The sequence below is a fragment of the Tamandua tetradactyla genome, chromosome 16, assembly GCF_023851605.1.
Source record: "Tamandua tetradactyla isolate mTamTet1 chromosome 16, mTamTet1.pri, whole genome shotgun sequence".
NCBI lineage: Eukaryota > Metazoa > Chordata > Mammalia > Pilosa > Myrmecophagidae > Tamandua > Tamandua tetradactyla.
This window is the reverse complement of record NC_135342.1, coordinates 33,619,506-33,635,120: the sequence shown is the minus strand read 5'-3', so window position 1 is coordinate 33,635,120 and position 15,615 is coordinate 33,619,506. Positions and strand designations below refer to the sequence as shown.

Sequence of the window (15,615 nt, the reverse complement as noted above, 5' to 3'; positions counted from 1 at the left end):
TGGACGGATCAAAGGATGGGAGTAAAGGTTATTGACCCAGTGATAGTGTGTCTGTTAATGGACTTGGGCAAAACAGGAAAGGTGCAGAATGTGGAAGTGTCTGGTCTAGAGTTCATGTGGACGATGAAGAGTTTGCCCTCCTGGAGGTCACCTGGGATAAACCTGGACCACATGACTACAAGACCTTGCTTCAGTTTTACTTGCCAGATCCCCTCTTGATCTTTGATCCTTAAATTCCAATTATTTGAAACTGAGAAAGACAATTATCATCCACCCAGGCTCCACTTAATAAAGTGTCTGGATAACAGAGGGCTTGACTTTGCATCTGCACACTGGCGAATGAAGGAGGGAGATGTGGGAAACTCCTGCAGCATCGGCTTGCTCTGGGCCATGCAAGGTCCTTGGGGTAAGCTGCCTGGTGAGTGGGCACAGGCACTGGCCCTCTTGCTTGGGGTGGGGATTTGGGTGGGAAGCCTCTATGCCTCCTCCCTCTTCTCTCTGCTTGCCCTCTTGCTCCTCACTCCACTAGCAACATAAGGCCCATGATCCATACGGACACCTGTGAGTTTGACAAGAGCTTTGCTTCCCCCTGAGTAGAAAGCCAGCTTCCCTCCTTCAACTCAGTGCTCCCTCACCTGCCCCAGCCACGCTGCATTTTCATGCCCTTAGCAGTATTGATTTCTCCACTCATTGTAGTTTTTGAGTTGGGATGCACAGAAACCTCCTGAGTGCAACTCAAGCAGACATGGAATGTTTATTAAACATTTCAGGGGAGGGGGTGGGACAAGTAACTACATCCAGGAACCATTCCAGGCATCGTAAGGAAGGGTGGGGTGGAGCACTGAGCCAGGGTCACTCTGAAGCCCCCCCAGTGAGGACCCCTGCCTGGGGGCAGCAGCCTCTAGAAGGCACTGGACCACCATGAGACTACACTGGACATGGGGTATCAGATATTTAAGGTCTCAACCAGGGAATTAGGGTGAGGATAGTCGGGCACCCACCTCGGACATAAAATTTAAGGAGGTGCCAAAAGAACTGAGTAACCAAAATAAATAATGTTGTAATGCGATGTTTTCAAAAAATCAAATTAATGCAGAAAATCCCCGATGAACAAAATATCCGAAGAGTTTCCTTGTTTTAAGACCCTGCACTATTTTGTAACAGGAACTGTTGTTTCCAGTCAGCCCCAGGTTCCCAGGGTACCTTGGCTGTCGTGTGGGTTTATGAGGATTGACACGGGGTTCAAACACATTGAGCAATGCGAGGCTTTACTTCTAGTCATGTTTTGTGATTGTAGAGCTTTTCTTTTGTCCACTCGATCAAAAACATGGGAGAATATTTTGATAAGTGTATATAGGGACTCAGGTTTTTCCTTTTGCCTTAGGCTTTAATATGACTCTTAGCGGCTCTAAGCTCAAATCCTCGGTTCCTCACAAAGCATATATGAATGTGGACACCATCCTCAAGTGAAACAACACTGCAGTCTCTCCCCGCTGGGGGCCCTCCCCCCGCACCCTCCACCTCCACTCCCTGCACCTCTGTTGAGCATGCCTGCCATGCACAAATGCCCTTCGCAAAGACGGCTAGCAGTCTGCTGGAATTCTGAGACCAAATCATGGGTATGCTTTTTTCCATAAATCAGTGGATTACCTTGTTACATGATTTTTAAATCCTTTGTTACATCTCCCAAGACGTCTGCTTTGGAAAAAAGCATCCAAGGAATCAGAACAGAGAGAACAAGACAAACCGGAACAACCCAAAGGGTTTTCCCCAACTTTCTATCAAAATTCAGTCGGCCTGCACAGTGAAAGCGAATTAGGGAGTTTTTCTGTTTCTGTCCCCAACTTTCAGTACTGGAACCTCAGCTCCTTTCCAATTTCTCTCAGTAAACTCTGGACAAATATTGGGAAGACAGCAAATGGTGAGGGGCTGCCAGGGGTCCCGAGCCTCAGCTCCGGTTGAAGTAGGGCAGGCCACACCACAGCCTCTTTGTCGGGGGTCTTTTAGGGACCTCTAATTTCACTTCAGTCTTAAGGGACGCTGTTTGAGCTTGAGTGGGGACTGCCTGACTCCTGCCTGGTCCTGAGTGGCCTTGGCAAGCCTCAACCCTTCTTGCTGTGGCTTCTGGTTTTTCCTCCTTTCGGTCCCAGCACCTTGGTTGACAATGACCTCAAAGCTGAAAAGTCAGCCTATCCACTACCCATTCCCCAGCGCGGTGAAAATGACCGAGGGGGCTTGGGGTGTCAGGGAGTGGTTCGGTCTCAGACCCTCACTGTACCTTCAAAGGCCCGGCTCTGCAAAGGGGATTCATCTTGGACATGTAACTGGGATGTGGCAAACGTGGGGGACCGGACAGGCCAGGTAGGATCAGATATGCCTCATACCCAGGATAGACTTTAGTCCTGTACCCACACGCTCAGCCCTGCCCTCAGGTCCCCTGAGCAACCCTGTGTAGCCTCTGCCACTTGCTACCGATCCCCGCCCTCCCCAGCCCTCGGAACAGCCGGTATCCGAGAGGGACCGCGCTGACCGGGACCCCTGGCATGTGGCTCTCAAAAGTCTGGGACGCGGGGTGGGAAGGTGCGGGGCCCCGCAAGGGGGCTTGAGCCGAGCTGTCCAGCATCCGGAGGCGCGACGCCCGCCCCCGACCCAACCCGGCCTCCTGCGCCCGCCGCGCCAGTGCCACTGCGGCTCGGCGGGCGCGTCACGTGGTTGCGCGGCGCGGCCTCCAGGCGCGGGGCTGCGGGAGGGGGCCGGGCGGGAGCCGGACGGACCGTGCAAGGCGCTACGGGCGGCACCCGGCCGGGCGGGCTGCGCGCCGCGGGGCATGGGCGCGCCGGGGGTCCCTGGGCTCAGGCCGGCGGCGGCGCGGCGCCCGGGGCGCGGGGGCAGCGGCGGGCGGGGGTCCTCCCTGGCGGCCGCCGCGGAGCCCCCGCGGGGCCCGTGACGCCGCGGCCGATGTGGCCCCGCGCGCGCTGCGGGCCTGCACCGCCGCCGCACAGAGCCGCCGCCCGAGCCGCCGCGGGAGCCCGAGTCCGGGCGCAGGAGGCGGCGCGCGGGCGGCCCGCCCCGGCATGGAGAAGCGGGTGGCCGCCGGGCCGGAGTGGGCCCCGGGTGCCCGGGCGCCGCTCGCCGTCGTCTGCCTGGGTGAGTGGGTCGCGCCGGCGGGCGAGCGGGCGGGCTCCGGTCCTTCTTCGCAGCTCCGCACCGGCCCCTGTGAGAGCTCACGCGCGGAGGCCGCAGCGAGGCGGGTCCTCGGGCCTGTGGGCCCTCACTTTCCCGAGCGTCCCCGGTACTCCGGTCGGCCGGGGGCTTGAGGCCTGGGACCCTGGAACCTCGCCCTGTAGGCCGGGCTCTGGCAGCGGAGCCCCGGCTCCCGCCGGCCTCCGAACAGCGCCACAGGACCCGGGCTGAGCCGCGCGCGGGGGACCCCGGTTGGGCTCGTGGCCGCGGTCGGTGTCCGGAGCTGCGCACAAAGGCGAGGTCCGCCGGTCCCGGGCCGGCTGCCGCTTCAGACCTACTGTTTCCTGCGGGGAGCCGGGGCGGTGGGTGGGAGGTGGGCGCCGGCCTGGAGAAGGGGGCGCAGGGAGCTGGGAGGGACGAGGCGCTGCGAGAGGGACCCCGGTTCCCTTTGTGTCTTCTGGGAGGCGGGGGCAGCCGGTTCAGCCCGGGGTGGTGTGTTTGGGGAGGCCCAGCAGGCCTGGCACTTGGGCCGAGGGTCTCCTGTCGCCTTTGCAGGGCCCCGTGGCGGCGGGGAGGGGTTAAATCCTCCACCACATGGCTCTTTTATTTACCACGACAAACGAGGGAGCCATTATCAGAGCTGGGGTCATTAGGGGACATGTTTCATCCTGTCGTGTCTCTGCCTAGGGCTCTGTAACCCGGACGGGTTTGCTGAAGCTACTTAGATGAGGAACTAAGACACAAACCTGCCTGCTTTAACCTGCACCCCTTTTGCCACCCGTAAGAATTGGAGTTCTGAGATTGGGCAGCTAAGTGAGCTGGTCTGAATAAGGGGTGTACCCTGCACCTCCCTCCACCTCAGGACCTGGCACCCAGAACGTCTCACCTCACCAGCACATACACACACACACACACACACCTAATGGTAGTGTAACTGGACTCTGAGCTGCTGGGTGCTGGCTGGCCCTGGTGAGCAGGGTGCTGAGCTAGGCCCATGGCTTCCTTTTTCCCTTTGCCACTGGGCCCAACAGCCTCACTGTCCAAGAGATGTGGCATGGACGCTGCCCAGCAGGGCCTGATGTCCTGTGAGGCAGCAGGGCACACACACACACACACACACACACACACGCACACACACACGCCCCTGCTATTGGCCAGGTGGGGGCTGACCCCTCCTGCACCGCCCTGGCAACCTTAATTGGGGGAGGTGGCCATCGTAGCACCTGGAAAGCTGAGTTTGCCTTCCCACCCACCCCACCCCATGCTATCCTCCCCTTGGTCCCAAGGACACTGCAGGAGGGCAGTAGGTGGGTGCATAGGGTAATCCCATGGTCAGGGGGTTCTTGAGGGGGCAGGGGTGAGTTCTTTGCACCTTTGCCAAGGTCAGCAGGGCACATTGATCAGAGGGAATTGGGACTCAGGGCAGTGTTACCCTGATTGCTGTGTCCCCACTGCTTACAGGGCTTCAGATCTCTTCCCTATAAAATAGGAGTAGCAAGAACTGCTCCCCTTCCCTCCCTGGCTGCTGGGGAGAGAGGTGGTTGGCATAGCCCCCCAGAGGGAGGAAGTGCTTCAAGGTGGCAGGAGCTTTCCTAGCAGGCTGGGTCTGGAGTTTGGGCTGACTTCCCTAATAGGGTTGGACCAGGGCCCCTATACTGGACAGAAACATGTTGTCCCCTCAAGGAGCAGCAGGAGTGGCTCTGAGTCAGCCAGGCCTGTGCACCACGCCCCTGGGCTGTGGCTATGAAGGGTGGGCCCTGAGACCTTCCAGGGTCCTCACCTCTGCCCATTCCAGTAGGGCCAGGGACGGCAGCTGGAGTCCCTGTTGTAGCATTCTGGGCCTTGTCTTGCGGGATGAAGGGGAGCCAGCACTGGTTTCGGGCAGTTCCATGCCATGTCCCCAAAAGGGCTCCCCCGAGAGCACAGCCCCCACTGCCACCACTGACCCCTCTTTGTATCTCCCACAGTCAATCTCTTTCTCACTGGGAGGCTCAGCAGCGCGGTGCCTGCCTTAGGTAAGTCTGATACTTCTCTCCTTCCTCCCCTCCTCCCTTCTGGGTCCTGGCTCCACCCCTGAGGTCACCTGGCCCTGTTCAATCTCCGTTTTGTCTGGTGCATCTTGCCTGCGTCACAAGGGGGCCGGCTGATCGCTGACTGACTCTGGCAAGCATAAACTCCCTGAGCCTCTGCTTCCTCTTCTTTACAAGCCATGAATTTACAGGACTTACCTCCAGGCCTGGCTGGGGTCAAGTAGTAAGTGAGGCCACATGTAAAGGGCCCTGCACAAGTGACAGATTGTGCGGTGGGGTTCCCTGAGGGCCAGGAGGTACCTGCCCTTGCTTCCTACCGGTCAAATAGGCAATCTCTGGGCTCCAGCTTAGAACCAAGCACAGCAAAGACTGTTGGGAGCAGGAGGGGAGCCAAGTCAGCAGGGGCATATGCTCTTTGCAGGCTTCCCTGGCCTTCAGTGCCACCAGGAGAGAGCCAGAAAGGGCTTCTTGGGGTGGGGAGAACTGGGGACCCCTGACTTGTTTGTTGACCGCTGTGCTGCCTGGTGGGGCAGGAGGTAACTGGGGTTTCTAGTTTTACTCAGGGCCCAGATTGGAGCAGGCCCACCCCTACAACTGCTGGCCGTTGAAGCTGCTCTCGCTGGCTCCTCTGTCACCTCTGCACACCAGCCAAGCTCCCTGCAGCCCGGCCTCATCTGCTGGCTCAGGTTTGCTCAGAGCCTGGCCTTGCCCAGCACCAAGACTGCCCCCCAGCCCTGCCTGGCATGTCAGCCCCCACACCTAACTGCCCGGTCTCCCATCCCACTTTCCAGGAGGAGGCTGACTGGCTCAGCATGGGTCGGGTGCCTGGGACTTGTAGAGAGATGGGGGAATGGTATGTGGGGTATCACGGTTTACAAACCTGAGCCCCAGGACAGACCAGTGGTGTCGTAGCTTTGGCCTTAGACCAGGAGAGTGGTCCTTCAGGAGCAAGGACTGCTCATAGAATCAGGAAAAAAAGACATACCTCTGAGTTTGTATCAGGCTGACCTTAGCTGCCAAGATCCCAGGCCCTAGAAGGGTCCATGTCACCCCACATGTCTGTGCCTGGCCCCCTGGAGTTGTGAGCTGCACCCACTCCGTGTGGCCCTAAGGGGTGGTCTGGGGCTCTGGCTCTCCAGGAGTCCAGCTCTGATCCCTCTGGCTTTGCTAAGGGAAGTGGAGACCAGTTCTGGTGGCCCGAGGCAGCCCCTCCCAAGGCTCCATGATTCTGCCTTGTCAAGTTTTCCCTGTGATCCCTCCTATGAAGGAGGAGGCTGGATCAGAAACCATCTCCAGGCTGGGTTCCCACCCCTCCCTGGGTTCAGACACTTCTCAGGCCTGGTGGGGCTGCCCAGGACTGCTTAGGTTTTTGCTGCTCAGCCCGAGTCCTGGCCCAGACACATCAGGCACTGACTGGGTCTGGGATCTGCCTTCCTGCTCCCCAGACTCGGGGCTCTGCCACACAGCCACTGGCTTGGGGAGGGGTGGGGGTGGGGGGGACCTGGGCAGGGTCTGCAGCCTGTTCTCTGCTCACCTGGCACTGTCCCCAGAGTGCCCAGCTGCAGTGGGATTCCCAGTTCCCTGTCACCAGCTTACACCTCTTAGGTTTCCAGATTATTGATTGCCTCTGGATATCAGATCCGCAAATTGTGCTTCATTAGGCTTTGCTTGTGTCCTCTTAGGAGGATTTGATGACTTTTTGGACTGGGAAATAAGGACACTGGTTTAAAAGTGCACAGTCATCCCTTGCCCACTTGAGCAGGCCACCTTGGCCCAGGGGCCAAAGGTGAACACAAGTTACCCCAGCTAAAGTTCAGGCAGACCTCCCTGACTGCCTGCAGAGGCCCCCCAAACTCTCCATCCTGTGTCAGTATCCCCAGCTCGACCTTCCCCAACACACACGATCCACCTGGCCCTCCTCACTGCCTGCCTGTTGTCACACCACCCCGTCTTGACCCATACTTCCCACGCTGCATTCCCAGTGGACCCCCCACCCCACTCACCCGATCACACAAATGTCCACCTCAGAACTGCTGCCTTCCTCACGTTTCCCAGCCACCCCCTGAGATGAGTGACACCTACTGACTCCGTTTTACTGAGGGACTAGCCGAGGCCCAGTGTGGAACTGCGTGTCAGGTAGTGTGGGCCCCAGGGGCCGCAGCCTGGGGCATGTGCTGGGGTGGGCCGGGCCTGCCTCTCAGAGAGGGCTGGGGGCTGCTTGCCTGAGCTGATGGCATCCTCCAGGCCCATAGCCTAGTGGAATCGAGTAGGAGCCCCTGACTGGAGCTCCCAGCTCCTCACACAGACCCCAGCCTCCCTCCTGCTCCACAGCCACTCTGCCCAAGGCCGGGTTGCCAGCTGCAGAAACCACCAGAGCAGTTCGCTGAGTGACAGTGCTGCCCCTGGGGTGGATTTTCTGGGGCTGTCCTGGGGCCCTTTGGGGTGTGCCTGTTAGGGGCAGCTGTCCAGCCATTTGCTTCTGGCTTGGCCTGGAGAGACAGGCCTCCTGACCCCTATAAAAAGAGCCACACAGAGGTTTAGGAGGAAGGAGATTTCTGGCCAAGAGAGAAAAGGTGGAGGTGGTTCCTGATGGGAGGCCAGAGAAGCCTGGCTCTTCCTCAGCCTTCTGGGTTAGAAACTGAATGTTCCGGTAAGGTGGGCAAGTCCCTGTCCATTCTCCAGGGAAGGTCTTAGGCCCTGGTAGGTGTTGACAGGGCGCTGTCCTGCTCTAGGCTCTGTCCTTGGGGCTGAGCTTACCCACCACACCTCAGGCCTCCTGACTTGGAGATGCTGCCAACTGACGTGCTCTGGGGATTCGATGTTGGGGACAGATGCGGCCCCAGCCACCCCAGGACCTCCTTGCCTGTGAGCCCCTCCCACCGAGCCCCTTCTAGGAGGAGAACCTCCTCCTGGGTTTTGCAACCCCATGCATTCTAGGGCACCCCCCACCTACCCGGTCTGCACCCAGTGAACCAGGCCTGGCTGGCGGCACCTAGCTTGGCCCCCAGATGCTGCCCCGTTTGTTTAGTCTTTACCCTCTTGGATTGTGAGCAGAGCATGTTGCTCCCATTTTCTACGTGAGGAACTGGGCTCAGGGAGGCTGAGCTCCAGGACCTTGGGTGGTACCTGGTGGAGTGGGGCCAGCTTGCCCCTTACCAGCCCCACAGCGGTGAGGCTCCGGGGGTGACCCGATGGGCTGAGCGAGGCAGTTAGTCGAAGGTGGGCGTCTCTGTTCTAGTTGTTTTGGAGCTCTTTGAGCCGTTGGCAGGGATCACCAATTTTGGATCACAGGGGCCTCCGTGGTTATGGCAGGCCCCCTTGGAAGGGGTTTCAGCCCACAGCTCCAAGCAGGGGCATGCACTAGCCGGCCCACTCATTGACCCGTGTTTATTGAGCACCAGCCAGGAGTCAGGCATTGCAGCAGTCCTAGGGACACTGTATCCCGCCAGAGCCAGCTCAACCCTGCCCCTCGTGGAAGGCTTTACTCAGACAATCCCAGAACAAAGGGAGACATAGCTGCTGCTACAGCAGGGGTTGAGTAGGGGGGTGACGAGAATCGAGAATTGCAACCCCGATCAGGGAACACAGGGAGGGCTTCCTGGAGGAAGGGACTGCTGAGCTGAGTGGGGAAGGGTGAACAGGATAAGGGGTGAGGGTGGGGGGTGAGAAGAACACCCCTCCAGGGGCAAAGTCTGAGGTAAGAAGGAGCATGGAGGCATGAGGAACTAGGAACCAGGAGGATTCTGAGATGGGAGAGCTGAGATGGGGTCACCTCAAAGAATTCTGTCCTTATCCATCCTAGGAGTGTGGGAGGTGCCCGGAGGGCTTTCCTTCATGCTAAAGCTGTGCTGTTGGGAGGCCCAGAGAATTTTGTTCAGAGCCAGAGAAAACGTTGCTTCTAGGGCAACAGTGGAAGGTGCCAGGCAGTTGGAGGGGAGGAGAGGGTAGCCATGGGTTCGGGAAAAAGGTCATCACTTGCGTCCCTGAGCCTCAGTTTCTCCATCTGTGAAATGGATCCTATCTTTGCCGGAGGGTGCTGTGAGGATCAGATGAACCAGTGTGATGAAGGGTTGAAGTGGCTGCAAAGGGGTTGGCAGGAGTCCTGCTGCCCAGACTGGTTTAGCTCGGCAGGCCCAGCTGGGAACAAGAGGGCAATGGGTAGTAAAATGGGTGCTGGTGGGCTGGTGCTCTGCACTCACTGTGTTATGGCATGCACTCCATAAATACCCATGGCTTGGGGCCAGTGGTGGGGGCACAGTGAGCCCACCAGTGGCAAGGGCAAATCCCCACTCTGCTGCATCTGGCTGTGTGGCCTTTGGCAAGTCACTGCTTCTGCCAAGATGCCCTCATCTGGTTATGACATTTGCCTCTAGCAGCTTCCCATTTATGCAAGGATAAAACTCAGATGCCACACAAGGAGTGTACAGGCCAGGCCTGCCTCTCTGGCCCCTCTCAAAGATTCCCCTTCCTTTGGGCCTGGTTTGTGGTCCTGCCGAGTTGGTTCTCCCACCTGCAGCCTGCAGAGTCACAGGGCGTTGGTTGTCTTACTGGAGGGCCTGTGTACCCTTCCCCCCCTGAGGCTGAGTCTGCACTTGGCAGACCCCAGGGAGGGCAGGCAGGGGTGGTAGCAGGGTTTCCAGAGCAGGACTGACACGCTGGTGGGTTCAGAATCCTCCACTGAGCTGGAGCTCCCAAGACCGAGAGGATGCGTCTTGGAGGTGTAGATTGCAAAGGGAGTTGTTGGTGGGTTGACTCCCAGCCCTGCTGGGGGAAGGGGTAAGGATGTAGGCTCTTGGTGCATTGAGGAGGGGAGTGGACTGTAGTTGCTCCAGGTGCAGATGGGTCCTCCTTGCCCCTCCACACATACCACTTGTATGGAGCCATGAGCAGTGGTGGTCTTGTCCTTGGTCATGACCATCCTTGGTTGTCCTTGAGCTGCCCCTCTGGGAGGCCTATGTCTGGAAGTGGGGTGGGTCTGACAATTCTCAGCCTCCTCTCCCACAGCTGCCTGCAGCGGGAAGCTGGAGCCACACACAGAGCGGCGTGGGGTTATCTACAGCCCAGCCTGGCCCCTCAACTACCCACCGGGCACCAACTGCAGCTGGTACATCCAGGGCGACCGTGGGGACATGATCACCATCAGGTAAGGGGTGTCCGGGAGGATGTGAGGGGCTCTGGGTTGGGCCTGCACATGTGGGTGTGAGCACCTGTGTGTGATTTTGTATGTGCATGTGCACATATGGGCAGGTGCAGAGAGTACATTTGTGAGCAGATTTGAGTGTGAGCATGTGAGTGCATGTCTGAACAACTGCAAAGAGCACATGTGTGAGCAGATGTATATGTGAGCATATGTGAGCTGTATGCATGTGTATCCCCAAGTGAGTGCATGTGAGCATGGGTAAACATAGGAGTGTGCCAGCTCCCCAGGTCTCTGTGGGCATCCTTTGTGGGACTAGTTGCCTGAACCTGAGCCTCATACTGCCCTGAGCCTCTCTTAAGGGGTGCAGGGACTGTCAGTCACTTCAGTCTTGCCAGCAAGGGGGTGTAGGCCCTGGGAACCGGTGACCCTGATCCATCTGCCTCTGAGGTGGCAGAAGTGTCCTCTCTGTCCTTCAGGGGTGACTTGAGGCCAGGCTGGTACTGAGCCCAGAACAGGGCTTACCCAAGGAGCCCTGGGGTGCTTTGGGGAGGGGAGGGAGCCAAGCAGGAGTCCTGGTGCTCAAGCCATAGCGAACCTTGGGACCTGTAGAAAGTGGAACTGAGGGGTTGGAACCCCTGGCCTTGAGTGGGAGATATCTGGCCAGGAAGTCACTGTGGGTTCTCTCTGCCTTAGCTACCCAGATGCCAACACCCAAAGGTCCCTCGGCTACTCCAGGGTGCCAAAGCCCAGGTACATAATGGACATGAACAGAGTCTGTCCTGGGTGCTGTGCCTCAGTTCCCCATCTCTAGAAGAGGGCCAGTGAGGCAACTGGGTGGAGCTTTGAATGAGAGAGTGTATGAGAGTGGCTCTCCATGGCCCCATAGCCTGTCTTCCCCCACCATGGCCTGGTCCAGGGTCAGTCCTTCTCCCCAGGTGACATGGTGTCACCCAGTGGCAGCGTAGGCCAGCCCCGGGCCTGGTGCCACCCTGAGCACATGTACCTATGTACTGGTGAGAAGGAGCTGGGCCCTTAGGTCTCCTCCCTTCATTTTTGGCTTGGGGCTGGAGATACTGATGGAAGGCAGAAGGGACAAGGTGAGGCATGCACAGAGTGGCTACAGAGCTGAATGTGACAGATGCTGTCCATGGTTGGGGGCGAGGGGGTCCCTCCAGGTGTCCGGAAGTGAGGGAGTCAGGTGAATGTGGGAGATGAGAGGCCAGGGCAGTGAGGTGGGTGTGGGTGGGTCATCCTTGCCATCAGCCCAGCCCTAACCCTACTCCCTGGCCATCCTCTCCACCCCTTCAGCTTTCGCAACTTTGACGTGGAAGAGTCCCACCAGTGTTCCCTGGACTGGGTCATGCTGGGCCCAGCGGCCCTGCCCCGCCAGGAGGCCCTCCGGCTCTGCGGCTCCGCCATCCCGCCCGTCTTCATCTCTGCCCGGGACCACGTCTGGATCTTCTTCCACTCAGACACCTCCAGCTCCGGCCAGGCCCAGGGCTTCCGGCTCTCATACATCCGAGGTGGTCCCAGCATCAGGGGGTGGGGAGGATGGCCCGTTTCACAGAGCACAGTGCATGGACGTGGTCTCTTGGGGCTCCGTGCAAGTCCTCCCCACTCCCCTCCCCCTTGCCCCATGGCCAACTCCATCAGTGGGAGAACAGAGGGACAGGACTGGTCCCACTCCTGTCACTGGATGCTCCCACAGAACCTCTTGAGGTCACTGGGGTTTGTTACAGACCCCACTAACCAACTTGGCTAGACCAGGGGACTCATTCTTTATCCACCAGCATTCTGCCACCCCAGCATTCCAAGGGTCTCTGCGGCTCAGGTACACGTGGAGAAGGGAGGGGCTTCTCTTTAGAGCCAGCCTTTCTGGGCACTGCTTTCAATGCACCGGGCTGAGCCAGACACCCTGCTGGGACAGGGATACCCAACTGCCTTTGGTCCCACGTTCCCACACTGGAGGGAGGCTCTGCTTCCCACTCACTGTCTCCCCTGCACTCTTCACCCCCCAGGGAAGTTGGGCCAGGCTTCTTGCCAGGCAGATGAGTTCCTCTGTGACAATGGCAAATGCCTGCCAGGCCCGTGGCGGTGCAACAGCATGGACGAGTGTGGGGACGGCTCAGACGAGGGCAACTGCTCCGTGCCTGCCTCGGAGTCCCCAGGCAGCCTGTGTCCCGGAGGCACCTTCCCCTGCAGTGGGGCGCGCTCCACGCGCTGCCTGCCTGCCGAGAGGCGCTGTGATGGCTCGCAGGACTGCGGCGATGGCTCCGACGAGGCCGGCTGCCCGGACCTGGCTTGCGGCCGGCGGTTGGGCAGCTTCTACGGCTCCTTCGCCTCCCCCGACCTGTTCGGGGCGGCCCGGGGGCCTTCGGACCTTCACTGCACGTGGCTGGTGGACACGCAGGACCCGCGCCGCGTGCTGCTGCAGCTGGAGCTGCGGCTGGGTTACGACGACTACGTGCAGGTGTACGAAGGCCTGGGAGAGCGCGGCGACCGCCTGCTGCAGACGCTGTCCTACCGCAGCAACCACCGGCCTGTGAGCCTCGAGGCCGCCCAGGGCCGCCTCACCGTGGCCTACCACGCCCGCGCCCGCAGCGCCGGACACGGCTTCAACGCCACCTACCAGGTGAAGGGCTACTGCCTGCCCTGGGAGCAGCCGTGCGGCAGCGGCGGCGGCAACGGGGGCGACGCAGGGGACCAGGGCTGCTTCTCGGAGCCCCAGCGCTGTGATGGCTGGTGGCACTGCGCCAGCGGCCGGGACGAGCAGGGTTGCCCCGCCTGCCCGCCGGACCAGTACCCCTGCGAGGGCGGCAGCGGCCTGTGCTACGCGCCCGCCGACCGCTGCAACAACCAGAAGAGCTGCCCCGACGGCGCCGACGAGAAGAACTGCTTTTCCTGCCAGCCGGGCACCTTCCACTGCGGGACCAATCTGTGCATCTTTGAGACGTGGCGCTGCGACGGCCAGGAGGATTGCCAGGACGGCAGCGATGAGCACGGCTGCCTGGCCGCCGTGCCCCGCAAGGTCATCACCGCCGCGCTCATCGGCAGCCTTGTGTGCGGCCTGCTGCTGGTCATCGCGCTGGGCTGCGCCTTCAAGCTCTACTCGCTGCGCACGCAGGAGTACAGGTGGACAGTGTCTGGGCGGAGCCCTGTGAGAGGGCTCGGGGGGCGGGGCCCACGTGGGCGGGCTCAAGGGCGGGGCTTAGGGAGCTGGCGGGCAGCGGCGGGATGTCTCCGCACCTGGCCGTAGGGACTTAGCTTCTTTCTCTTTAACTTTTTCATCACAGATCTGTCTCTTTTTCTGTCTCTCCCTCTCTCTTTCTCTTTTTCTCGATTTTCATCCACTTTCTGGCAAGGCTCCCTCCTTTTCCTCTTTTATAATTATTATTGTCGTTATTGTTATTTTTTGTAGTAGGTTTATATGGATTTTGTGCTGGTTCTGCTTCTAACAATTTTGAATGAGGCTTAATTTTGGGGGTGGGGGTGGGGGAGGGGGTGCATGGTTCGGAAATCGAACCGGGTCTCCTGCACGGAAGGCGAACATTCTACCACTGAACCACTCGTGCATCCTGATTGAGATTTTTTGTTTGTTTGCATGGGCAGGCCCTGGGAATCCAACCCAAGCCTGACTGAGATTTTAGCTAGACCAACTATTGCCTGGGGGTTATCAGAGAGGATCTTGTACTAGACCAGCAGGAATTTTTCCTTGAGCCACAGAGTTTGACGTGTGGGGTGTTCCTAGTTTTTAAAATGAAATTGTGAAATGGACATGGGTATGTTAGTTTTCCGTTTCCCTGATAAGAGGCCCCAGGTTCACTGTTCCCAGGGCTCCGGACTTGTGAATGGGGGCTCGGGCCAACCGGCGTGGACTTCTTTCGTGCACAGTGGGGTCTGGGCGACGGTCGGAAGTGGGGGATACTGCTGAACCCCAGGCAGGACCCTGTGAGAGGGGGTCGGGCGGGGTCCTGGCCAGCCCCGGCATGACCCCTTTGCACCCCTCGCTTGCAGGGCCTTCGAGACCCAGATGACGCGCCTGGAGGCTGAGTTTGTGCGACGGGAGGCGCCCCCATCCTACGGCCAGCTCATTGCGCAGGGCCTCATCCCACCCGTGGAGGACTTCCCCGTCTACAGTGCATCCCAGGTGAGGCCCCGCAGGGCCCGGACGCAGGCTGGCGCCGGGGCGGAGGAGGGGGCCGGCAAGGCCTGGGCGGGGTAGGGTGGGTCTGGGGGCCGCCGGCGGTGGAGTTGGGATGGACCCCGCACAGTGCGCCCCTGCCACCACCCCCACCCTCCAGGCCTCGGTGCTACAGAACTTGCGCACCGCCATGCGGCGACAGATGCGCCGGCACGCCTCCCGCCGGGGGCCCTCCCGCCGCCGCCTGGGCCGCCTCTGGAACCGGCTCTTCCACCGGCCGCGGGCGCCGCGCGGCCAGATCCCGCTGCTGACCGCCGCGCGCACTTCGCAGACGGTGCTGGGCGACGGGCTCCTCCAGCCCGCTCCGGACGCCCCGGTACCCTCTACGGACATAGGCAGCCCCAGGGCAGCAGGCGAGGGCCCTCCCGGCGTCCCCAGCCATGCGCCTGAAGGGGGACCTTCAGTGCCGCTGCCCCTGGGCTTGCGGGACCAGGAGCACAGGGCTGGAGACAAGGACAGGAAGGCCTGTTGTGGCCCTTTGGTGGGCAGCCTGGCCTTGGGGGACACATCCCGGGACCCCTGCTCTGCCCAAGACCCCCAGTCCACTGGCCCCACTGCCAGCGACACTCTAGACCCCCACCCACCGGAGCCGGTAGGTGTCTGCAGGAGCCCTCCGCCACCTTGCTCCCCCACGTTGGAGGCCAGTGACGATGAAGCCCTGCTGGTCTGCTGACCCTTGGACATGCTGGTGACTGCCACAGCCCCGCTTTGTAACCAGGGAATACACAGTTGTTTCTACCCGGCCTCCGTGTCCTTCTTTCTTACAGAGAGGCCACCCCACAAGGCCTGGGCCCAGGCAGCTGGCTGGGTGGGTCTGGTAGGTGGGGGCTGTGGGGGACTGGGCAGGAACCAGTGGTGGCGATGAGCTCCTCTGCAGGCTTCCCAGTGTGGGCCTCTGTAGTCTCACTGCTACCCCTTTCCACCCTCACCCCCACCCCCTGACCCACCAGAGAGGCAGCAGGGCCAGATGGGACTTTGCGGAGTCTTTCCTATTGTAGCTCCAGAGGCCCTCCCAGGAACCACGGGGAGGCCTGATCCACCCATGAGCATCCATCCGCACC

The 15,615-nt window shown here is 60.1% G+C and overlaps 1 protein-coding gene across 3 annotated transcripts; it reads left to right on the top strand.

Moving 5' to 3' along the window:
* The first annotated feature begins 3,061 nt into the window (after positions 1 to 3,061).
* LRP3 (LDL receptor related protein 3) lies at positions 3,062 to 15,297 on the top strand. Of its 3 annotated transcripts, none has more exons than XM_077132237.1 (8): positions 3,062 to 3,147; positions 5,151 to 5,198; positions 10,218 to 10,356; positions 11,047 to 11,103; positions 11,662 to 11,876; positions 12,372 to 13,485; positions 14,368 to 14,500; positions 14,655 to 15,297. In XM_077132237.1, exons 1-8 carry the CDS (start codon positions 3,075 to 3,077, stop codon positions 15,225 to 15,227), a joined length of 2,352 nt encoding a protein of 783 aa, XP_076988352.1. In that variant the 5' UTR covers positions 3,062 to 3,074; the 3' UTR covers positions 15,228 to 15,297. The 3 variants fall into 3 exon arrangements, with proteins under 3 accessions (XP_076988352.1, XP_076988353.1, XP_076988354.1); XM_077132239.1 differs by lacking the exon at positions 3,062 to 3,147 and adding an exon at positions 3,634 to 3,963; XM_077132238.1 differs by lacking the exon at positions 11,047 to 11,103.
* Positions 15,298 to 15,615: the final 318 nt, after the last annotated feature.